Below are 25,581 nucleotides of genomic sequence, written 5' to 3'. Positions count from 1 at the left end.
TCTTTTTAAGAGGGAGATTCTGCAGCAAATATGATAATCTGAAACTGTGACATTAATAGGTGTCCTGTATGAAAGAAAACTTATTAGGTGCACCCTTTACCAACTGTATTTTTTCTGATATGTTCAATATATATTTGCTTAAATACTAATTTTAGTCATTTACTTGAGTTACTTTGGAATTTGATAACAAGTTCAACAGAATTTAAGTGTATTCTCCCCCATACACGTGAATCTATAATTAGCTACTACATTTCTAAATATTAGATTAAAAGGGCAGCATTAGTGTAAATACTTATTATCTGTCGTCATCTGATGGAGAAACATATTAAATTCTAAGAAGTTAGTGATTGTGGGCTAGATGTTTGCTGCTGCAGTGAAGGCGCCAGTTGCGACATCTGCATCCTGTGTTGCAGTGCCTGAGTTCGGGTCCTGGCTCCACTTCCAATTCTAGCTTCCTGTTCATGCATAACCTAGGAGGCAGCAGGTGCAGGCTCAAGTACTTGGATTCCTGCCACCCACATGGGAGATCCAGATTGAGTTCCAGGCTCCTGGCTTCAGCCTGGCCCAAACTTAGCTGTTGTAGGCATTTGGGGAGTGAACCAGTTAATGGAAGATCTTTCTGTGCCTTTCAAATAAATACAGCCAAATAAAATAAAAAGACAAGTTACTGGTACTATTTTTTTTTTTTTGTAGTTTGTAACCATTGTGATCATCTATGTGTACTTGATTTTTTTTTCTTTTCTAAAACAGCTATAGTGGATTTCCAGTTCTTAGGAACAATTTATTTGAGAGACCAGAAGGATTTCTACAAACGCAAAAGAGCAAACTGCCTTCAAAATCAAGTAGTCCTAGTAGCCCTTCTCCCATGTTCAGAAGAACAAAACAGGTGCTTTGAAAATTTTGCCATCTTCATGTAATCAAATATTAGAACAAAATAAATTTTACACTTATCCTTTCTAGTATACTTTATCACCCCATGTACAGCTATTAATAGATTATGCTTTCTGAAAATAATAAGATATTTTGAATGTCTTATAAAAGATAGTTTAGAGTAATCTAACTTATTTATTATCTTGTCCTAGAAGCTTACGTATTTTATAATATAGATTCAAGAAGAGGTTTGAAAATAGGTTTTAGACAGATTTTTCTGGAAACACTACAAAAGCGTGTGACATAATTTTTTAGCATTCAGTTAAACAAGGATGCTTAAGTGTATAAATTTATTAATAAGATCCTTGCATTTTTTTTAGGAAATTAAATCAGCTCATAAAATTGCCAAGAGATATTCTTCCATCCCTCAAATGTGGTCCAGGTGTCTGCTGCGTCACTGTTATGGACTGTGGTTTATTTGTCTCCCAGCTTATGTCAAAGTATGTCATTCAAAAGTCAGAGCTCTGAAAACAGCATATGATGTACTAAAAAAAATGCAGTCAAAGAAGATGGATCCACCTGATGAGGTAACAGTTACTCTTTAAAATGAACTTTTATTTTAGATTTACATACATAAACATCTTTGTTTCTGTACACTTTCGAACATGTGTTTCAGGTGTGCTACCGCATCCTTATGCAGCTCTGTGGACAATATGATCAGCCAGTGCTTGCAGTGCGGGTGCTTTTTGAAATGCATAAAGCTGGTATTGACCCCAATGCCATTACCTATGGTTATTATAATAAGGTAATTACTTTGATTTAATGGAGAAATAGCATTAAATTTGTCATTGTACAACCTTAATTTAATGACAGAAATAACCAGGGATTATTTGACATTTATTTTATTTTAGAGTACTTAAAATATATTTTACTTGCAAATCGTCTTTTTTCTATTTGTGTGATACAATCTGTTTTAATATCTTTAGCTTATTCTGAAGGCAATGTATGTACCTAAAAAAAATATTTTACTAATTATTTTATTTTGTTGAATGCATAGGCTGTTTTGGAAAGTACCTGGCCTTCAAGAAGTCGTAGTGGCTATTTTCTTTGGACAAAAGTAAGAAATGTTGTTTTAGGAGTAGCACAGTTCAAAAGAGCTTTAAAGAAACATGCACATTTATCACAAACAACTCTCTCAGGTAATTAAGGATTTTTAAGGGTTGTATGTGTCTTATTTTTTCTCTAAAATTAACTGACTTAGTTATACTTCATATTTTTAGAAATTTTAAATTAAATACTTTGCTTTTATTGCCACTAAATAAATTACATGGCTTTTTAATTATCATTATCTCTTACCCGAAATGCTGGGGACCAGAAAGGTTTCAAATCTGGGGCTTTGAAATGTTGAAATATATATATGGTGGGGACCCACATCTAAACACGAATTTCATTGGCATTTCAGAGACACCTAAACACATATTATGAAGGTAATTTCATACAATATTTTAATGCACCTGTGTTTTGACTGTGACCGATTAAGGGATCAGGTATTTGATTTTGTGATGTCATGTCTGCACTTTTGGAGCAATTTAAAGAGGTTTTGGATATTCAGATTAGGAGTGCTCAACCTGAGTTAGAGTTCTTTTCCTATTTAAAAAACCAACAGATTTCACTTTTTTTTTCAACTGTTAAATTATCAACTCTTGGTGGTCTTGTTTTGGTATTCGTTAATAATACATAAGATATTTCTTCGATATGGTACTTTGCTAATTATGTGGACATTTTACATTCATTATCACTTTAGTAGATTATTAGCTTGACAACAAACTAGTGTGCAGTTTTTATTTCTCCTGAGTAGTAAAATGCTATCAAATGTGTTCTTAAACAGATGGCAATGACCTGGATGCTGTTAGTCATGGCAGCATGGATAGTGGTCATGGGGCATGCACTGTGGAGCAGGCACCTTTAACGTGGGTTTAATCAAAGTGTATGCTACTGATGATAGATATAGTACAGGTTTATGTGTGCTTATGTATACATTTATTACAGTTTAAGTACTAGATTTGCTAGCCTGTATTTTTTAAGTTGTCAACAATATAACTTTCAGTTTTCAATTTTATGAGTTAGATATATGATTTGATAACAAATTTAACAACTATATTAAATTTTATTTATTTGAATATAAATAAAAATTTAAGACAGGTTATAAAGTACTTTATTCAAGTATTTAATTTTATATCACACTGATATCTCTTTACCATATCATTTTCCTAGGATAAATCCTTTCTAACTATGAAAAGATTGTTAGAGTTTTAAAAAAGAAACTTCTGGCCGGCGCCGTGGCTCAACAGGCTAATCCTCTGCCTTGCGGCGCCGGCACACCAGGTTCTAGTCCTGGTTGGGGTGCCGGATTCTATCCTGGTTGCCCCTCTTCCAGGCCAGCTCTCTGCTGTGGCCCGGGAGTGCAGTGGAGGATGGCCCAAGTCCTGCACCTGCATTGGAGACCAGGAGAAGCACCTGGCTCCTGGCTTCGGATCAGCACGATGTGTCGGCCGCAGCGGCCATTGAAGGGTGAACCAACGGCAAAAAAGGAAGACCTTTCTGTCTGTCTCTCTCTCTCTCTCTCACTATCCACTCTGCCTGTCAAAAAAAAGAAACTTCTAACTCTGTTTCTGAATTAATAGTGTTATAATAATGTCAGCTTACTGATTATAACAATTTATAGTGGTTATGTAAAATATAATCATTGGGAGAAGCTAGGTGAAAGGTACCAAGGAACTCACTGTATTATTTTCACAACTTTAAACTCTCTCTGTTTAAAGTTTAACTCTCTCTGTTTAAAGTAAACTCTCTCTGTTTTGAATGTTAAACTACTTTAAAATAAAAAATTTAAAACAATTTTTTAAATTGTTTTCAAATTTACAGGCAGAGTTACAGAGAGATAACTTCCATCCATTGATTTACTCCCCGAAATGGCCAGCGCAGTTGGAGTTGGGCCAGGCTGAAACCAGGAGCCAGGAACTCCATCCAGACTTCCCATATGGGTGGCAGGGGCCAAGTACCTGGGCCATCCTCCACTGCGTTCCCAGAAGTATTAGCAGGCAATTGGATTGGAAGTAGAGTAACCCATCAAACTGGTGCTCTTATGGAATGCTAGCATCACAGGCCTAACCCGCTGCACCATAACACCAGCCCCTTAAATAATTCTTAAAAATAGTATTGAGGCAATGAAGGTGGCATTAATTTTATTGGAACATAAGATTTATACATTGGCTTCCTTATCCAGATTTTTTATTTATTTTATTTGAAGGGCAGAGTGACACAATGAGGACAGAGAGCTCCCATCTACTAGTTCACTCCCCAGATGCCTTCAGTGATCCTTAGCTAGGGCTGAAGCAGAAAACTCAGTCCAGGGGCCAGCACTGTGGTGCAGCAGGTTAGAGCCCTGGCCTGAAGGGCCGGCATCCTACATGGGCACCAGGTCTAGTCCCGGCTGCTCCTCTTCTGATCCAGATCTCTACTGTGGCCTGGGAAGGCAGTGGAAGATGGCCTAAGTCCTTGGACCCCTGTACCCATGTGGGAGACCTGGAAAAAGCTCCTGGCTCCTGGCTTCAGATCGGCACAGCTCCAGCCGTTGCAGCCATCTGGGGAGTAAACCAGCGGATTGAAGACCTCTCTCCCTGTCTCTACCTCTCTTTGTTACTCTGTATTTCAAATAAATAAAATAAATCTTTAAAAAAAGAGAGAGAGAGAAAACTCAGTCTGGTTTCCTCTGTGGGTGGCAGCAACCCAACTACTTGAACCATCACTGTGCCTCCCAGGTTGTGCATTAGCAGGAAGATGGAATAGGGAGTAGAGTTGGGACTCGAACCCAGGCACTCAATTTGGGATGCGGACATCTCAATAAGCATCTTAACTGCTAGGCCAGATGTCTACCCCAGTACATAAGCTTTTTCTAACTATTATAAAAATTGACAACAGTAAAAATATTTGCATAATTCTCTCCTTTTTGTTACTACATTTTAAAAGTACACATGACTTTTGATTATAGTGTAAACGTGAGCTCTGTTGACAGAAACTTTAAAAATTAAGTGTTACTAATAAAATATGAAGGCTTCTGTCTCTGCAGATGACATTATTTTGGTCTGTCTCCTCTTATGTCTGCTTTTAAGATTAATGTGGCCGGTGCCGTGGCTCACTAGGCTAATCCTCCGCCTTGCGGCGCCGGCACACCGGGTTCTAGTCCCGGTCGGGGCACCGATCCTGTCCCGGTTGCCCCTCTTCCAGGCCAGCTCTCTGCTGTGGCCAGGGAGTGCAGTGGAGGATGGCCCAAGTCCTTGGGCCCTGCACCCCATGGGAGACCAAGAGAAGCACCTGGCTCCTGCCATCGGATCAGCGCGGTGCACCGGCCGCAGCGCGCCTACCGCGGCGGCCATTGGAGGGTGAACCAACGGCAAAAGGAAGACCTTTCTCTCTGTCTCTCTCTCACTGTCCACTCTGCCTGTCAAAAAAATAAATAAATAAAAAATAAAAAATTAAAATTAAAAAAAAAGATTAATAAATGTAACCTTATTGTATTGAAATATAATGTTCGGGTCGGCGCCGCGGCTCAATAGGCTAATCCTCCGCCTTGCGGCACCGGCACACCAGGTTCTAGTCCCGGTCGGGGCACCGGATTCTGTCCCGGTTGCCCCTCTTTCAGGCCAGCTCTCTGCTGTGGCCAGGGAGTGCAGTGAAGGATGGCCCAAGTGCTTGGGCCCTGCACCCCATGGGAGACCAGGATAAGCACCTGGCTCCTGCCTTCGGATCAGCATAGTGTGCCGGCCGTGGCGGCCATTGGAGGGTGAACCAACGGCAAAAGAAGACCTTTCTCTCTGTCTCTCTCTCTCACTGTCCACTCTGCCTGTCAAAAAAAAAAAAAAAAAAAAAAAGGATAATGTTCATTGTTACTCTTCTATGGCTGTTTTTATTTCTTTATCATGCAAATGAGTTTAATCTGTTATAGTAGTCATCCTTAGGCATTACTTCCTTTTTTTTAAGATGTATTATTTGAAAGTCAGAGTTACACAAAGAGAGGAAATAAAGAGAGAGAGAGAGAGAGAGAGAGAGAGAGAGAGAGGTCTTCCATCTGATAGTTCACTCCCCAATTGGCCGCAGCAGCCAGAGTTGCGTCGATCCAAAGCCAGGAGCCAGGAACTTTTTCCAGGTCTCCCGCACAGGGGCAAGGACCCAAGGACTTGGGCCATCTTCTACTGCTTTAGCAGGCCACAGCAGAGAGTTGGATTGGAAGTGGAGCAGCCGGGACTTGAACCAGCGCCCACATGGGATGCCTGTGCTTCAGGCCAGGGCCTCAACCCACTGCACCAGAGTAGTAGTAGCCCCAGGCATTACTTCTTAAAATTAAACAATGTTTTATTTTTAGTTATGACTTTTTCAAAAGTTAACTTAAAACAGTTCAGAACCAGTAAAAGCATGAGTTTCATCAAAATCATCTTCAAATTTTTCTGATTTTATTTTTTTATGGAAAGGTACTTCAAAGTTTGATTAGAAAAAAAACAACTCAAAATTATAACAGACATTAAATACCTAATGATACTAAATGCAATTCCTTTATATAGTGCTTCCAAAGTTTATTGAACTGTTTCATGTATAGGCTCATATAATCATAACAACCTTGTGCTTTACAAATCTGGAAACATAAGATCCAAACTAAAAGGTTAAGCAGCTTACTTAAAATCCTGTCTCCTAAAATAGAATGCTAGGATTCAGAACCTTATCTGTAGATGCTAATATAGAGAAAACAATTTGCTAAAAATCATACAGAGGCTATTTAACAAAAGCAGAATTATTACATTGATGTATCTTGCTTTTCTTAATAATAGCTTTTTTTCTTTCATGTATTTGTCCTGTGTAATTCAGCTAATTATTCAGTTGAATTTTCAGAAAACTTAATTACCAATAAATTTAAGGAGCCCCAATTTTTGGATAAAATCATTTAGATAATCATCTCCAATTATTTGTATGTGAATGTTCTGAATTCAGGTCTGAATTCCCTGCAAATTTCTTATCTGCATTGCTTATTGGAACTCAGACTTTCACCTAGAGAGGTAATGGACTTGTAAAACAAAATGTCTACGGGGCCGGCGCTGTGGCTCACTTGGTTAATCCTCTGCCTGCGGTGCCGGCATCCCATATGGGCACCAGGTTCTAGTCCCAGTTGCTCCTCTTCCAGTCCAGCTCTCTGCTGTGGCCCGGGAAAACAGTGGAGGATGGCCCAAAGCCTTGGGCCCCTGCACCCGCATGGAAGACCAGGAAGAAGCACCTAGCTCCTGACTTCGGATCAGTGCAGTGCCAGCCATAGTGGCCATTTGGGGAGTGAACCAACGGAAGGAAGACCTTTGTCTCTCTCTCTCACTGTCTATAACTCTACCTGTCAAAAAGAATGTCTACTTGTCTGTGATTTGGAAGCCCACAGAGTAGTGTGAATATACATAATTCTTTTGACTACAGTATGGAGCAAAAAATAAATTATTTTGATATCTTCTCTTCCTTACATTACTAGAGATGGGAAAGGGTAGCTAACAAAATAATACTTTTCATTGGAGTGATCCAGGAAAATTTCTGAGTAAATCCAAACTCCTAGTATGTTGCTATAAATTCAAGTTGTTCTCACTAAAGAAGTTTATGATAAACAAATAGGTATTTGTTTCTTTCTTTTTGCTTTTCTAGGTGGCCAGTCTTATCTGGGATATGATTCATTGTCTAAGGATGAAGTTAGAAGAGGGGATATAGCTACTGAGGACATTCCAGAAGAAAAAGATAAAAAAGGGAGTGATTCTGGTTCCTGTAGGTATTGTTTGAAAATGTATAAAATTGTGACTTTATATTAATAGAAAAATACATATAACTTTATCTGCATAAGTGCTAGTTTTACTTCACATTTTTCCTTTATAACTTTTCTTCCCATTGCAAAGCCTCTCTGCCACCTAATACTTATTTTCATAAAAATGCTCCTTGTATGATGTGTATAGTCTCAGTGACAAAACACTCTCCAATCAATACTGTTAAAATGAAAGCTATATAACACACAGAATATTCTTATTAAAGTAAAACTTGTTTTTGTTGAAATAGTGACTCTTTTCTGAGGCTTAATAATTTTTATTTAGTTTATTTATGAACCTGTATTTGCTCCTTTCCCTCCCCCACTGGAAATGCTCTTTCACAACCAAGAGGAATTTTAAAGTTTGTTCATGAACCCCATACATGATCAGTACTCAGTAATTTCATCTTCATTTTGGGACCTGAACTACTTAATTGTGGCTCATAAATAGATATAGAGGTATTTAATATTATATTCTTATAACTTATTTATGGGTAGAAATTTTAGAACTAAAAGCTACTTCTCTTTGTTCCTCATACAGTATAGATCGCATTTAATTGACATTTTCATTTCTATCTGTATAGTGTCAGAGAGCGAGAGTACAAAAGGAAGTGGTGATTGTCTTCCTAAGCTCAATTTTCAAAGTTCTTCCAGTATTGTTCGCCTCAGTGGTACAGGTGACAACAGTGCTAATAAAATACCAGGAGAAAACACAGGTGAGTTGAATAGCATCCATCTGTTATATGCAGAATAGGTTGTGTGATTAAGGAATAGTTTTTTTCTAATAGTCTTAATCTTCCATTTTTTTAAATGTATTTATGCAGCCTCTCATGGTATAGCTTAGTGACTTGAGAGCTATATTTAATGACACTTGGTGAAAGCTTTTATTATTACCAATGTGTAGGGGTAAACTTCCAACCTTCATACATTTTGAGTTTGAATTTTTGAATTGGGAAGTAGGAGCTGGAGAGGTGACAAGTCTGAGTATCATATACATGGCCAAATTTTATTTTATTTTTTCTTTAAACTTTTATTTATTTTCATTTTATTTGAAAGGCAAAGATTTTCCATCTTCTAGTTCACTCTCCAAATGCCTACAATAGCTGGGGTACACCAGGCCAAAACCAGGAGCCTGAATCCAGTCTGGGTCTCCCATGTGGGTTGCAGAGCCCAAGTACTTGAGCCATCTTCTGCTGCCTCCCAGGTGTGCATTAGTAGGAAACTGGAATGGGAAACAGAGGTGGGCCTCGAACCCAGGAACTCACATATGGGACGCAGCATTTCTAAGTAGCGTCTTAAATGTTACACAAACCCCCTACCTTCCAGCCAAGTTTTACATGAAGGATATGATTCCTTGGTCTTCATATTATTCCTCTTTGTTAAGAAGCTAGTCTGAAAAAGCATAGTCCTTTAGACAATTTAGTTAGTAACACCCAATGTTTTTCTTTTTTAAAAGTGCGTTTAGGGGCCGGTGCTGTGGCGCAACGGATTAACGCCCTGGCCTGAAGCGTCGGCATCCCATATGGGCGCTTCAGATTCATATTCAGAGCCTCTAGTCTCGGCTGCTCCACTTCCGATCCAGCTCTCTGCTGTGGCCTGGGAAAGCAGTGGAAGATGGCCCAAGACCTTAGGCCTCTGCACCCGCGTGGGAGACCCGGAGGAAGCCCCTGCCTCCTGGCTCCTGGCTTGGGATCGGTGCAACTCTGGCTGTTGTGGCCAATTGGGGAGTGGACCATCGGATGGAGGGGCCCCCCTCCCCGCCCCGTGTAACTCTGACTTTCAAATAAATGAAATGAATCTTTTAAAAAAATTGCGTTTATAGATTATCTCTTTTTAAAAAGATTTATTTATTTGAATGTCAGAGTTAACAGAGAAGGAGAGGCAGAGAGAGAGAGAGAGAGAGAGAGAGAGAGAGAGGTCTTCCATCTGCTGATTCACTCCCCAATTGGCCCCAACAGTCGGAGCTACGCTAATCCAAAGTCAGAAGCCAGGAGCCTCTTCAGGGTCTCCCACGTGGTGCAGGGGCCCAAGGACTTGGGTCATCTTCTGCTGCTTTCCCAGGCCATAGCAGAGAGCTGAATTGGAAGGAGCAGCCGGGACTTGAACCAGTGCCCATATGGGATGCAGGCACTGCAGGCAGTGGCTTTACCCACTATGCCACAGCACGCATGAATTGTGTTTGTTATTATAGTAATGCTTATATTAGTGAAAGAGGACTTTAGCACTGTTTTAAAGATGAGAAAGCTAAGGCATAATTTGATTTTTGGCAGGTAACAAAAATTATCACTTGTTGGTGAAAAAGTTAGATTAGGATCTGGGATCACACTTGATCTCATAAATTTTTCACCAGACTACTTTAGGGGAGTTAAATGGACCTAAGATGCAGAGCTTCTAGTGTTACTAGCATGATTATGTAGTTACCTTTTTTTTTAATGGCATTAGCTGGATTTTATTACAATCCAAAAGACATTGAAGAATTTCTGCTCTCAAGGCTGAAATATCTCTTTTTAAATGGCTTTGTTTTACTGTTCATTTTTCCACAACATAAATATGCCTCTAGTTCAGAGGTAGGAAAACAGTGGCCCACAGGCCACATTTGGCCTGCACCCTGTGTTGCACTGGCAGGTATAAACCTGGAATCAGTAAGCAATATATTGGGGCATTGTGGCACAGTGGGTAAAGCCACCACCTGAAATGTAGCATCCCGTATGAGCACTGGTTCATGTCCCAGCTGCTTGACTTCTGATCCTCTTCCCTGCTAATGGCTTGAGAAAAGCAGCCAAAGGTGACCCAATTGTTTGGGCCTCTGCCATCCACATGGGATACACAGATGAAGCTCCTGACTCCTGGCTTCGGCCTGGCCTGGCACTGGCCATTGCGGCCATCTGGGAACTGAACTAGTGAATGGAAAATCTCTCTCTCTCTCTCAATCCCTCTGTCTGTTTCTGTCTTTTCCTCTGTGGCTCTGATTTTCAAATAAATAAATAAAACTTTTTTTCAAAAAACAATATATTATTAAAAAGTTAAAATCACTTAGCCACAAAGATAGTCATAAGAATTTGAAGATTTTAAAATAATCTTTACATATGGATAAAGTTAATATGGCTATCTTTAGCTTGGTGCTTTGGGGTTTGTTTTTCATTTAAATATGCAGAAGACACAGAATATCATGGACATCTAGCAGAACCATGATTTTATAACCATTGTTATTTAATCAATTTAGTAGAATTAATGCAAGTTTATTATTATAAAATATAAATCCTAGTTGTTAGGTATTTTGAAAAGCAGAACATCCTAATGTCTAGAAGAATACTCTTTATTGTTAGACAAATCTAAATTAAATACCAGTTCTATCTCTTATGGGTATCTTTGGGCTAGAGAATTGACCTTTCTGATCTTTTTTTTTTTCTCAACATATAATGATGTTGTCATGTTTACAGTAGCTAATATAATATAATATCTTCATCACTAGAATTTGAAATACTTAAGATGATTTATATTTGCAAATTACATTTTCATGAATAAAACATTTTTCTTGTTTTTCAGAAAGCATACGTGAACTGCTCTTAATATCGTCTCTTGAGGATACAAATGAAACAGGAAACGTTGAAAGTAGATGCTTCAGGAAAAGACATAAAAGTGACAATGATTCTAATTTGCAGCAGCAAATGGCCTGGGGAAATAGAAACCGTAATCTTAGTGGAGGGGTACTGATGGGATTTATGCTCAACAGAATTAATCAAAAAGCAAATCCTGGAGATATAGTTGAAAAATTAGGAGCTGATGCAAAAATTCTTTCAAATGTTATCTCAAGAAGCACAAGACCAAATAGTCTTGATATTGGAAAGCCACCTTTAAGATCAAAAAGAGACAGTCTAGAAAAGGAATCTAGTGATGATGATACACCTTTTGATGGTTCTAATTGCTTGGCTGATAAAGTGGATTCTCCTGTTATTTTTGATTTAGAAGACTTAGACAATGAAACAGATGGATCAAAAGTAGGATATGTTGCCACACAAAATTCCAAGAGAATTCAACGAATGAACAGCAACTTCTCAGCAAAACCTTCTGAAAAAACTGATGTTGCAACAGGATTTGATCCCCTCTCTCTTTTAGTTGCTGAGACTGAACAGCAGCAAAAAGAAGAGGAAGAGGAGGATGAAGATGATAGTAAAAGCATTTCAACACCATCTGCAAGGCGTGATTTAGCTGAAGAAATTGTGATGTATATGAATAACATGAGCAGTCCTTTGACAAGTCGAACACCAAGCATTGACTTACAACGGGCATGTGATGATAAATTAAACAATAAGAAAAGCCCAACATTGGCCAAGGCTTGCAGAAGATCTAGCCTACCTCCCAATTCTCCTAGGCCAGTGAGACTCACCAAATCTAAAAGTTACACAAAAAGTGAGGAAAGACCAAGGGATAGACTGTGGTCTTCTCCAGCCTTCTCACCTACTTGCCCATTTAGAGAAGAATCTCAAGATACATTAACCCATTCATCACCCTCATTTAATTTAGATACGCTACTGGTACCTAAATTAGATGTTCTAAGGAATAGTATGTTCACTGCTGGAAAAGGAGTTGCAGAGAAAGCAAGCAAGTGGTATTCAAGATTCACCATGTATACCTCATCCTCTAAGGTAAGTGTTTCCTACTTTGACTTTGACAACACCTGCCACCACTACCAGAAGTTCCTTACTTGTGAAGATGTCTGTTTGAACCATTTTTCTTAAATATAGCTCTAAGAAAAGAACTCATGGAATGTATATGTTTTGTAAGTATCAGAATTTGAACTGGAATAATAACTTCTAAAGGAGAGAAAATTCAACTAGGTTACATTTAAAGTTCAGATTTGAAACTGGAATAAGAAATACTGTTACGTGAAAGTACTTACTGAGTTTCAATATGTCCTTCAAAAGACAAACACTTTAAAAAATAGAGTATCCAGTATGCCTTCAAAATTGACCAATCAGGCATAGTTTCTCCTCCTGTTTAGGGTAGAACAATTTATTATGGACCTGCATACATTCCAAAAACAAACATCTAGGTGAAATGCAGAAAGTTTGGGGTGCTTGAGGGAAATCCCACACAGGTCTCTAACTCTTGAGATATATATGCACGTGATAGATACAAGCCAGCGCAGAAGAAATTTAAATAACTGAACTCAGAGTTAAAACAAGACAAGGGCAGGCATTTGGCCTGGCTCTTGAGATTCTGCTTGAGACATCCATGTCCCATGCTGGCGTGCCTGAGTTTGAGTCCTTGTTATGCTCTTAATCCCAGCTTCCTACTGACACGTACCCTGGGAGGCAACAGATAATGGCTCAAATAGTTGGTTTCTTGTCACCCATGTTAGAAACCTGAATTGAGTTCCCGACTCCTGGCTTTGGCCTGACCCAGCCACAAACTACAGCTGTTACAGATGTAACAGTGAACCACCAGATGAGATACGACTCTGTCACTCTCTCTTCTCTCTCTCATTCTCCCTCTCCCTCCTTCTCTCCCTTTCCCCCCTCCATCCCTCCTTCCATCTCTTGCTCTGTTCCTTACCTTTCAAATAAATAAAACTGAAAAAGCAACACAAAAAGCAGTCTAAACTAAGCTGATTGCCTGCTAAAACAAAACATCAGTATTCCCCCAAAGAATTTTAACAGGTCGGCGCCCGCGGCTCACTAGGCTAATCCTCCGCCTTGCGGCGCCGGCACACCGGGTTCTAGTCCCGGTCGGAGCACCGATCCTGTCCCGGTTGCCCCTCTTCCAGGCCAGCTCTCTGCTGTGGCTAGGGAGTGCAGTGGAGGATGGCCCAAGTCCTTGGGCCCTGCACCCCATGGGAGACCAGGAGAAGCACCTGGCTCCTGCCATCTGATCAGCGCGGTGCGCCGGCCGCAGCGCACCTACCGCGGCGGCCATTGGAGAGTGAACCAACGGCAAAAAGGAAGACCTTTCTCTCTGTCTCTCTCTCACTGTCCACTCTGCCTGTAAAAAATAATAAATAAATAAATAAATAATAAGAATTTTAACAATAACCAGGCTGCCTGACACAATATTCACAATGTCCAAGATAAAATCCAAGATTATTTGATGTAACGGACCAGAAAAATATTATTAATTCTCGAGGTATTCAAGATTCACCCCGAGGTATTCAAGACAACGCCAAGACAAACACAAATGTTGGAGTTACCATACAGAAACTTTAAAGCAGCTACTCTATAACTAGGTTCCCTGAGATAAAGGAAAACATACTTGAAATAAAACGAATTCTCAATAAGAAACAAACTATTGAAAACAAATTTTGTAACTGAAGAAATATACTATCTAGAACTCATTGGATGATTTCAATAGCAGAGTGGAGATGACACCAAAAAAATTCAATGGGCTTGAATATTGAGTAACAAAAACCTAATTTGAAGAACAGAGAGAGAAAAGACTTACAAAAATGAACAGCTCCTCGGGGGCATGTAGAACAATATCAAAAGGGATAAATAACATACACATTATTGGAGTTCCAGAAGAATTGAAGAAAGATTGTGGCAGAAAAGATATTGGAACAGTGAATGACTGAAACTGCTTGAGTTTGATGAAAGAGATTTGTAGATACAAAACTCAGAAAACTGCAGAAAGGACAAACTCAGAAAACCACATCTGCATACATTTATAAACAAAGTGCTGGAAACCAAAACTCTCCATCTGCTAATAAGAAAATACTGGGGAAAAAATCTTGAAAACAATTAAAGGAAAATTATTCATTATCTACCTAGGACTAAAGATTTGAATGACCATGTGGTGTTCATCATCATCCATGGAGGAAAAAATTCACTAAAACAATACCCTTAACATATTAAAAATAGACACATGGGGCTGGCACGATGATGTAGCAGGTAAAGCTGCCATTTAAGAGGTCGGCATCCCGTATGGGGGCTGGTTCAAGTCCTGGCTGCTCCAGTTCCAGTCCAGCTCCCTGGGAAAGCAGTGGAGAATGGCCCAAGTGCCTGAACTCCTGCACCAATGTGGGAGACCTGGAAGAAGCTCCTGGTTCCTGGCTTCAGCCTGGCCATTGTGGCTATTTGGGGAGTGAACCAGCAGATGGAAGATATTTCCCTTTCTGTCTGTCTGTCTCTCTCTCTCTCTCTCAACTCTGACTTTCAAATAAATAAATAAATTTTTAAAAAAAGAAAAAAAAAAAAAAACACCTGTCCACCCAGAATTCTGTATCCAGTGAAAGCATTCTTCAGGGGGTGAAATAAAGAAAATGAATTCATAGACGGCAGATTTGCTCTATATGAACTCCCTGTATGAAATTCTTCACACTAAAGAAAAATGATACTGTAGACTAGAGAAACCTGGATCTTCAGGAGTGAAGAACAAAACAAATAGCTGGCTGGTAGAAAAGGCTTTTTTTCTCCTTTTTTGCCTCTTAAATGCTTTAAAATACTTGTCATTGTTTAAATCAAAAATTAGAATATTATTTCATGGGGCTTTCAATATATGTAGATGTTTGACAATAGTAAAGGAACCTACCCCACTGACTTAGATTATAGTTATTATATATGAAGTGGCACAATGCTAACACTAAGTAGACTGTAAATTATGTGTATATATATATATATATTTATATATATATAGTAATTCCTGTAGCAATCACCTTTAAAAATACAATGAGATATACCCAAAAAATCAGTGAAAAAAAAGTAGAAAAGGGGGTACAGAGAAATAAATCCAATCAATATCAGTAATTAAGTTTAACAGTAGTCATGTAAACACTTCAATTAGAAGAGGTTGACAGAGTAAATTTAAAATAAAAAACCCTACTATATGCTGCAGACTAGAAACACACTTTATGGAAAAATAGATTGAAAGTAACTAGGTGGCAAAACACTATATTATCCTGCGAACAGTAAGCGTAAATTTGACTAGGCCTAAGATTTGTCTTTCAGAGAAGATAATCTTTAAGAAACAGTATTACTGGAGACAAAGAGCAATATTTCATACTGATGAGACAATTCATCAGGAAAACAATTATGCATAAGTATGCACTAAGTCATAGAGCACCAAAATAACATAAAAATTGACAGAATTAAAGGAAGTTCCAAAATTTTAGTTGATTTTAATACCACCTATCATGAATTGATAGATGCTAACAAAAATTACTAAAGGCATAGATCTGAACAATGCCATCATCTAGTTTGATGTAATTGACCATTGTAAAATACATTCATCAACTACAGAACACACATTTTTCAAGTGAACATGATTGAATCATAAGATAAACTGTGACAGTAAAGCTAAGTGAATTGAAAAGTATAAAAATTGAAGTGCACTCTAAGAAGACATTGCTGATGGAATTTAAAGGTGTATTTAAATAGAGGAACATTCCATGTTTATGTAGTTGTAGTCTCAGTGTTGTTAAGATGCAGTCCTTCCTGAATTGATATATAAATTCAACATAGTCTGTATCGAAATCACAGTAGAATTATGTAGAAATTGACAAACTGCTCCTAAAATTCGTGTGGAAAATGAAGGGATTGGGGCCGGCGCTGTGGCATAACTGTGGCATAACTGCCTGCAGTGCCGGCATCCCATATGGGCATTGGTTTGGGACCTGGCTGCACCACTTCCAATTCAGCTCTCTGCTGTGGTCGGGGAAAGCAGAGGAAGATGGCTCAAGTGCTTGGGACCCTGCACCCATGTAGACGACCTGGAAGAAGCTCCTGGCTTTGGATCAACACAGCTCCAGCTGTTGCGGCCATCTGGGGAGTGAAACAGCAGATGGAAAAACTCTCTCCCTCTCCCTCTTTCTCTCCCTCTCTCTCATTCTCTCTCTGTGTGTAACTGTGACTTTCAAGTAAAATAAATCTTTAAAATAAAAAAAAGAAAATGAAGGAACCAAGAATACACTAAAACAATTTTGGGAAAGAAAAAAACTAGAAGACTCACACTTCCCAATTTCAAAACCTACTATAAAGCCAGAGCTATCAAGACTTTGTGATACTGGGATAAGCAGAGATGAGTAAGTCAAGAGGGATTGAGAGTTTGGCACAGTGGTTGAAACATGATTTGGGATCCTCATATCAGAGCGCCTGGGTTCTAGTCTTGACTCCACTTCTTATTCCAGCTTCTTGCTAATGTGCACCCTGAGAGGCAGCAGTACTTGGGTCCCTGCCTTCTACATGGGAGACCTAGACTGAGTTCTGAGGTCTTGGCCTCAGCCTGCCCCAACCCTAGCTGTTGTGGGCATTTGGAGAGTGAACTAGTGGATGGAAGGTCTCTCTCTTTCTCCATCTACAGATGGAGATCAAATGCTTAAATATAAGAGTTAGAAGCATAACAATTTCAGGAGAAAACTTTTAAGACCTTGAGTTACCCAAAGAATTCTCAGTATGATACCAAAAGATTAATCTGTAAAAGAAAAAAATTAATAAATTAAACATCAGAATTTAAAACTTTGTGCTCCAGAAAATACCAGTAAGAAAATGAAAAGGCAAGCCATATACTGAGGAAAAGCTGTGTAAATTGCCAAGTCTGACAACCGACTCTTGCCCTATACACAATTGACTCATCCAATTCAAAAATTAAAAAAGAGACAATCCAAGGAAGAGATGAGCAGAAGAGTCTCCAAAGGAGATGTAGCACATGAGAAAATGCTCTATATAATTAGTCCATTAAGGAAGTGCAAATTGAAGCCATAAGATGCCATTTCACACCGACTACAATGGTTAGATCCAAAAGACAATAACAAGTGTTGATGAAGATGTGGAGAAATGGTAACCTTTATACACAGCCGATGGGAATGTAAAATGGTACAGCCACCTTGGAAAGTAAGCCACTTTGGCATTTTTTTTTTAAAGTAAGCATAAATTTTTTAAATTGCTTCAACTTCTTCTTAAATGCATATTTTCGTTTTATTTAAAAGGCAGAGAAATAGTTCTTCCGTGCCTGATTCTCTCCCCAAATGCCCACAAAAGTTACAATTGGGCTACACTAAAGTCACAGTCTGCATCTCTCACGTGAGTGCAGGACCTGAGTCCTTGAACCATGGAATTGGAAGCTGAGCTGCAGCTTGAACAGACGTGCTCTACTATAGGATAGGTACCCCAAACAGTGTCTTATCTGCTGCCCAAATGCCCACCTCAAAAGGTCAGCATAAATTTAATATGACCCAGTAGTTTCCTTCTTAGGTATTTCACCCAAAGGTAATGAAAACATGGCCTACTTAGAGGTTTACATGTAGTTATTCATAACATTCTTCATAATAGCCAAAAGGTGGGAACAATCCAAATGTTCATCAGCTGGGAAATAGGTAAGCAAAATGTGTTGTATTCATACAATGTAACATTAATAAGAAGGAATTACTGATAAATGCTAAAATTAAAATTGGCAAACCTCAAAAACATGTTAAGTGAAAGAAGCCAGATGCCAAAAACAAATCTTCTATGAATTCCGTTGGTATAAAATGTCCTAAAAAGGCTCATCTTTACAGACAGTATATTAGTGATTGCCCTGATATTTGGAGGGACTGGGGATGTACAGATGAATTTAAGCAGACATGAGGGATTCATTGTGATGGTGGAAATGTTCTAAAACTAGTTAAATTTACTACAAAAATTATTGAATTGTATATCTAAAGTGATTGAATTTTATGGCATGTAAATTATATCTGAATAAGGTTTTTTAAAACATATTTTATGACTAGAGTAAGATTCAATTAAAAATCACTAATAATAAGTAAGATACCAAGAAAAAAACAAACACAGTTCTAAATAATTCATGATTCAAAGATAAAATCATAAAGCGAATTAAAGTATTATTTGAATAGAATGACCAAAAATAGAGCACTTCAAAATTTGTGTGATACAGCTAAGAGGGCGTAGATACGAGCTTACAGCTTTAGAATGATTTCCACCATTAGAAGCTAGAAAAAAAAATAGAAACAAAGTTTAAAGTAGAAGGAAGGAAAGAATAAAAAGAGTAAGTCAGTAAAAGTGGAGAGAGAGAATCTAAGAAACTCAGTGAAGCCAGAAGCCGGAAAAAATTAAAAAAAAAAAAAAAAAAACACTAAAATTGACACACTCCTAGTTAGATTAATCCAGAAAAAGAAAACACAAATTACTAATGTCAGAAAGACCCCGCTTTGATATTGCTGCTGCTTTCTCTAAATACAAATAACAGCTAAAGTAAACAGTGTCTTTAATGCCTAATTCTGAAAATATTAAAGGAAAAACAAGCACAGTTTCTTCTACTACCTACTCAGAACATAGGTCATTTCTGTGATCCCAAAAATGTATAGAAATTGCAGGCAGCAGACTCCAGCCAGGCATCGTCTAATTCAGTACAAGTCTAGCACTACCTGGAGACTGCATCACATTCCACAGGGTGAGGGCTTAGTCTCCAAAACTGCCCACAGTCACTTCCGATACCAACCACAAGCCCCAGGTTGTTCTACCTGTGCTTCTGACCAGCCAGATTTTTTTTTTTTAAACAGGCAGAGTGGATAGTGAGAGAGAGAGACAGAGAGAAAAGTCTTCCTTTGCCGTTGGTTCACCCTCCAATGGCCGCTGCAGCCGGCACATCGTGCTGATCCGAAGCCAGGAGCCAGGTACTTTTCCCGGTCTCCCATGCGGGTGCAGGGCCCAAGGACTTGGGCCATCCTCCACTGCCTTCCCAGGTCATAGCAGAGAGCTGGCCTGGAAGAGGGGCAACCGGGATAGAATCCGGCACCCCAACCAGGACTAGAACCCGGTGTGCTGGCACCGCAAGGTGGAGGATTAGCCTGTTAAGCCACGGCACCGGCCCTGACCAGCCAGCTTTTAATGGGAGTTTGCACAATCCCTTTTTCAGGTTCAATTAATTTGCTCAAGGAAAATACATGTGTTGTTATAAAGAATTATAAGATGTATAGGATGAAATCTATGAGAGGGGCGCAGAGCTTCCATGCCTTCTCTGGGCCCACCCTCCAGGAACTTGCATGTGTCAGCTGTCAGAAGTTCTCCAAACCCTGACCTTTTCGGGGTTTATGGAGACTTCATTGCGTATATAAAGCATTGACAATCATGTAGAAATGTGATTGGATAAAAATGATATGATCTGCTGGGAGACTGAGAGGCCAGTCTTGGCAGCGTTGCTTCCCCCCAGCTTTGGAGCAGAGTCCCCTCTGACATGGGAGTCTAGTGACCTGTCAGACAGTGTAGGTCACAGAATTCCTTGCTGAATAACTCTAAGATGTTAGGGCAGGATAAAATTCTATTTTAAGTTTCTGTACCAAGTTTGAGGGTGAGGCTGGCACCGCGGCTCAATAGGCTAATCCTCTGCCTGTGGCGCCGGCACACTGGGTTGTAGTCCCAGTCAGGGCGCCGGATTCTGTCCCGGTTGCTCCTCTTCCAGTCCAGCTCTCTTCTGTGGCCCAGGAGTGAAGTGGAGGGTGGCCCAGGTCCTTGGGCCCTGCATCCACATGGGAGACCAGAAGCTCCTGGCTTCGGATCAGCACAGTGCACAGGCCGCAGCACGCCAGCTGCAGTGGCCACTGGGGGGGTGAACCAACGGAAAAAGAAGACCTTTCTCTCTGTCTCTTTCTCTCACTGTCCACTCTGCCTGTCTAAATAAATAAAAAAGAAAGTTTGAGGGTGAGGCAGTTTAGCCTTTTTTTTTAAGATTTTTTTTGGAAGAGTGATGGAGAGACAGAAAAAGATCTGTTTGGTTCACTCGCCAAATGCTAGAAGCAGCTGAAACTGAGCCAGGTTGAAGCCAAGAGCCTAGAACTCCATCCAGTCTCCTACTTTGGTGTCAGGGACCCAACTGCTTGTACCATCATCCGTGGCCTTCCGGACACATAACAGGAACCTGGATCAGCAGTGGAGTATCAGGCCCAGCACTGTGGCGTTGCCCCAGCATCCCACGTAAACACTGGTTCAAGACCTGGGTGTTCCACTTCTTAATCCAGCTCCCTGCTAATGTTCCTGGGCAAGCAGCAGAAAATGGCCTAAGTGCTTGGGCCCCTGCTTCTGTGTGGGAGATCCAAGAGAAATTCTGGGCTCCTGACTTCGAACTGGCACAGCCCCAGCCCTGCAGCCATTTCAGTAGTGAACCAGTGGACAGATTCTCTCTCTTGTCTCTCCCCATCACTTTCTGTAACTGCATTTTCAAAAAAAAGAAAAAAGGGTGGAGAGGTAGAGTATCCAAGACTCAAAATGGCACTCTGATGTGGGATTTGGGCATCACAGGCAGCAGCTTAAACTCCTGCACCACAGTGTTCATCCCATAAAAAGAGCCTTGAGGAGCAGAAGCAGCAGGTGAAAGGAGAGAAGAAGGTCAGAGAGAGAGGTTTTTTTCTTGAGGCCTAAAGGGCCCCAATATTATAACAAAAGGCTATTTCACTTTTAATGCTTTGGAGCTGTTCAGGAATTAACAATAGCTATATAAATTATAAGCCAGGAACTGTGGAAAAAACCAAATATATATATTGGTCTGATATATATAGTATATTTAATATCAGACTGGTACAGAATTTAACCCATTAAAGGCACTAAATGGTTATTACTATTACAGATAAAGAAATGTATATGCTCATATTTAAATTTTTATTTCTAAAGAATTGAATGTCTCCCAGTGTAAAGACATTTGGTTTTTACTCTTCTCAAACCTACATAGTGTGGTTAGAAAAATTTATTCTATTTACTCATTATAATTGTTTTTTAAAGAAGTAGCAAAAAGAGTTCTGGTTAAGGATGCTAAAATATACATCTGTCTTCCTTCCTCAAAGTCTCTTTAAACTGACTGAAAAATGAAAGAATAATAATAGATCCATTAGAGCAATGAGATTAGAAAAACATGCCATCAGTATATCCACACTTTCCAGATCTTTCTGAAAATTAGAAGGCAAATGAGATTGGATTAATAGACATGCCTAGTTACTGAAAGCGTAGCCTCCAAAGTATTCACAAATTCAACTATCAAGATTAAAGCTGGTCTTAATGAAGCCCAAATGAGCAGACTGAAGCATAGTTAGGTAATTAAATAAAAAGACTACTTAAGGGTACAGTTAGGCTAGATATTGTATTTCCTCTTATAGGAGTGGTTAGTTAGGAAATTGTCCCTAGAATAAAATGGGACACACAGCTCAAAAAAGACACAAAATCTGTCAGAGCTAAGGATGAAGGAGAAATTCCAAGGACAAGCACTGAGATGAGGAAGAAGCAAATCAGAGTTCAAAGTGATTTCAGAATTCCACCATCAGCTCAAAATCTGTGTGGGTTTTTGTTTTGTTTTAAGGAAAGCCATACTCTACTATAGTGAAATTCCTACCAGCCAACCCAAGTGAAACCATCCTTCCAAGGGCTGTTCCATAAATTGTCTTCCTGTTCCTCAAGCATGCACTGTAAAGGGTGGCCTTTGAAGACACGCCCTCAGTGAGCTCTGCCTGTGCATTTCAGCAGTGTGCTGGATATGCTTATGCCAGAAGGCAAGGAAGAGAGAGACCAAAAGGATTAATAAAACTCAGTGTTCACATAAGTGAGATTGTCTGCTACTACTGATAAAACTGGACCAGCGAGGTGGCAAGCAGCAAACAGTGTAAAAACAGCTTTCCTGTATATCATAATAGCCGATTAGAAAAGAAAAATACAAACTAATTCATCATAACACAGTGTCTGAATGTAAAACTAATGAAATGTGTACTACGTGAATAAAGCTATAATACTATACTGGCCGGCGCCGTGGCTTAACAGGCTAATCCTCCGCCTTGCGGCGCCGGCACACCGGGTTCTAGTCCCGGTTGGGGCACCAGATTCTATCCCGGTTGCCCCTCTTCCAGGCCAGCTCTCTGCTATGGCCCAGGGAGGCAGTGGAGGATGGCCCAAGTCCTTGGGCCCGGTACCCGCATGGGAGACCAGGAGAAGCACCTGGCTCCTGGCTTTGGATCAGCGAGATGCGCCAGCCGCAGCGGCCATTGGAGGGTGAACCAACGGCAAAAAGGAAGACCTTTCTCTCTGTCTCTCTCTCTCTCACTATCCACTCTGCCTGTCAAAAAAAAAAAAGCTATAATACTATACTGAAGGGTATAATTTACTGACATATTCAGTGTTGTGAAAAAAATGGTAAAATTGTAATTTAAAGTATACTAATTAATGCAAAATAAGATAAATGGACCAGTGGAATAAAGTCCAGAAGTGAAACTATACGTATGTATACAGAAGTTTGGGATGTGAGAAGATAGTATTTCAAATCAGTGGGGGCAAAGAATCTGAAGTAAATGTGTTGGGATAATTAGCTGTTGATTGGGGGGAAGTTAAATTCATGTGTCACGTTTAAAAAATAAACCCTGGATAAATTAGAAACTAGGCTAAATTAGAAGGACACTAAAAGAAAATGATGACATTTTTATTATGTTGGAGTAAAGAAAATATACAAACCCTGAAACATATAGAGGATGAAAGATTTGAGTACGTAACAGTGTTGAAGTCCTATGTAGTTAAAAATAACAGTAATATACAATTAGAAAAAAATTGAGTTGTATAGTAGAATTGCAGGTTTCTAAAAATGTTTTTCATATAAAAATGTATATTGGATTTTTTCACATACTTTGAGTATAGCCATAAACATTTAACTTTAGTGTTCTTAAAATGAAAGCTAGAAATATTATCTGAAATTAGATTATTATGGAAGAGAATAAAATTAAATTCTAATAGTATCATCTTACCAAAGTTTACAGGAAGAAAATTAACAGTAAATGAAGATTAAAAAGTCAACAGGTTTACCTTACTGGTGGGTTAATAATACACTTGGCTGGAACTAAAAATTTATTTCTTAAATATTGTTTTCCAGCATGTTTGTCCAAATTATTAGACCTTTGTAAAACTGGTTGGTTTTATTTATCCAGTAACTATGGTGTTAACTGATAATCTGTGTGGTTAGGTGATAAGTGTTTCCTCTGCCTTACAATTATTTTTTAAACAATTATAAATGTGAAGGAAATTAAGCTTATAATTATATCCTTAGGATCAAAGTTCTGATCGTACCAGTCTTTCTTCAGTGGGAGCCCAGGATTCTGAATCTACCTCTTTGACAGATGAAGAGGTCTGCCATGAGTTGGAAGGAGCCTCTTCCTCCCAAGAGAGCAGTGCCACGTCAGGGACCAAGGGGATTGACCTTAGCCGAACAAGTCTGGAAAGTTCTGCCTCCTTAGAAGGTTTGTCCAAACAGTTCTGTTTAATGCATTTGATTTATAGTATCTCTATTTTATTTCTTCATGATTTAATTTTGTGGAACATTTGCATGGCTTCAAAGGCAAAATCATAAAACCAGGGTACTCTCAGCGAAGTGTAGCTTCTGTCCCTGCTTTTTCCCTGTCCCTAGAGGTAACAACCATTTTTATTCATTTTTGGTTTATCCTTACATTATTGCTTTCTTTAAAAATATGGGTATTTGTGTACTCATATTCTTATTACCTTTCTGTCTTCTTCCTCAAAAGGTAACTTATTGTAAATATTTTGTTGTCTAAAGATTTATTTATTTATTTATTTATTTGAAAGGCAGAGTTAAAGAGAAGGAGAGACAGAGGTCTTCCATCTGATGGTTCACTCCCCAAGTGGCTACAATGGATGGGGCTAGACCAGGCCAATAGCAGGAGCCAGGAGCTTCTTCCAGGTCTCCCATGTGGGTGGCAGGGGCCCAAGAACTCACACCATCTTCCACTGCTTTCCCATGCACATTAGCAGGGAGCTGGATTGGATGCAGAACAGTCAGGATTCAAACTGGCTCCATGTGGGATTCCAGCACTTCCGGTGGCAGCCTAACTCACTGTACCACAGCACCAGCCCCTGTAAATATTTTCTCACACATTGTTTTTTTCACCTCATGATGTATAGTGGGGGCCAGTATTGGAGCAGTGGGTTTAGACATGGCTTGCGATGCCAGCATCCCATATCAGAGTACAGGTACAAATTTGGCTTGCTCTGCTTCCAAACCAGCTTCCTATTAGTGCACCTGGGGAGGTGAAGATGATGGCCCAGGTAATTAGACCCCTACCACCCATATGGGAGACCCAGGTGGAATTCCTAGCTCCTGGCTTCAGCCTGGCCCAGTCCTTTCTGTTTTGGCCATCAGGAGAGTAAACCAGCAGAAAGAAAATTGACTCTCTCTCTCTTTCTCTCTCTTTCTTGCTCTTTCTCTCTCTTTCTTGCTCTTTCTCTCTCTCTCTCCCACCTTCCCCCTCTCCCCTTCTCCCTTCTCTTCTCCTTTCCCCCTCTCTCCCTCTCTCTCTCTCTCTCTCTGTTCTTCCCTCCCAACCCCTCCTTCTCTCTGACACTCTCATATAGATAAATCTTTTTTAAAAAGCTCACAATATAACCTGAAGATTATTCCATATCATCACAGAATGATTGATGACCCTCATTCATTTGGTTTTTTTTTTTTTAAAGATTTTATTTATTTATTTGAGAGGCAGAGTTACAGACAGTGAGAAGGAGAGACAGAGAGATCTTCCTTCCATTGGTTCACTCCCTAGATGGCCGCAACAGCTGGAGCTGTGCTGATCCAAAGCCAGGAGTAAGGTGCTTCTTTCTGGTCTCCCATGTGGGTACAGGGGCCCAAGCCATCTTCTACTGCTTTCCCAGGCCATAGGAGAGAGCTGGATTGGAAGAGGGGCAGCCGGGACTAGAACCAGCGCCCATATGGGATGCCAGCACCACAGGCAGAGAATTGGCCTACTGTGCCACAGCGCCAGCCCAGTACCCTCATTCGTTTGTTTTGTTGTAGGTGTTTGTTTGTTTTTTGACAGGCAGAGTTAGAGACAGAAAGGTCTTTCTTTTACCATTGGTTCACCCCCCAAGTGGCTG

General features: G+C 39.7%; 1 protein-coding gene across 9 annotated transcripts in view; it reads left to right on the top strand.

Moving 5' to 3' along the window:
- The window catches only part of DENND4A (DENN domain containing 4A), a 131,047-nt gene that overhangs the window by 81,421 nt on the left and 24,045 nt on the right, over positions 1-25,581 (top strand). For all 9 annotated transcript variants that reach the window (XM_062206164.1, XM_062206161.1, XM_062206166.1 and 6 more), the window contains 8 exons: positions 751-886; positions 1,251-1,457; positions 1,547-1,675; positions 1,928-2,069; positions 7,600-7,716; positions 8,335-8,466; positions 11,297-12,396; positions 23,744-23,933. In XM_062206164.1, coding sequence (XP_062062148.1) covers positions 751-886; positions 1,251-1,457; positions 1,547-1,675; positions 1,928-2,069; positions 7,600-7,716; positions 8,335-8,466; positions 11,297-12,396; positions 23,744-23,933 — 2,153 coding nt within the window. The remainder of the gene's footprint in view (positions 1-750; positions 887-1,250; positions 1,458-1,546; positions 1,676-1,927; positions 2,070-7,599; positions 7,717-8,334; positions 8,467-11,296; positions 12,397-23,743; positions 23,934-25,581) is intronic.

This window comes from Lepus europaeus, chromosome 11, assembly GCF_033115175.1.
Source record: "Lepus europaeus isolate LE1 chromosome 11, mLepTim1.pri, whole genome shotgun sequence".
In the NCBI taxonomy this organism is placed as follows: Eukaryota; Metazoa; Chordata; class Mammalia; order Lagomorpha; family Leporidae; genus Lepus; species Lepus europaeus.
The sequence above is the reverse complement of the archived record's forward strand: the minus strand, read 5'-3'. Positions and strand labels throughout refer to the sequence as shown.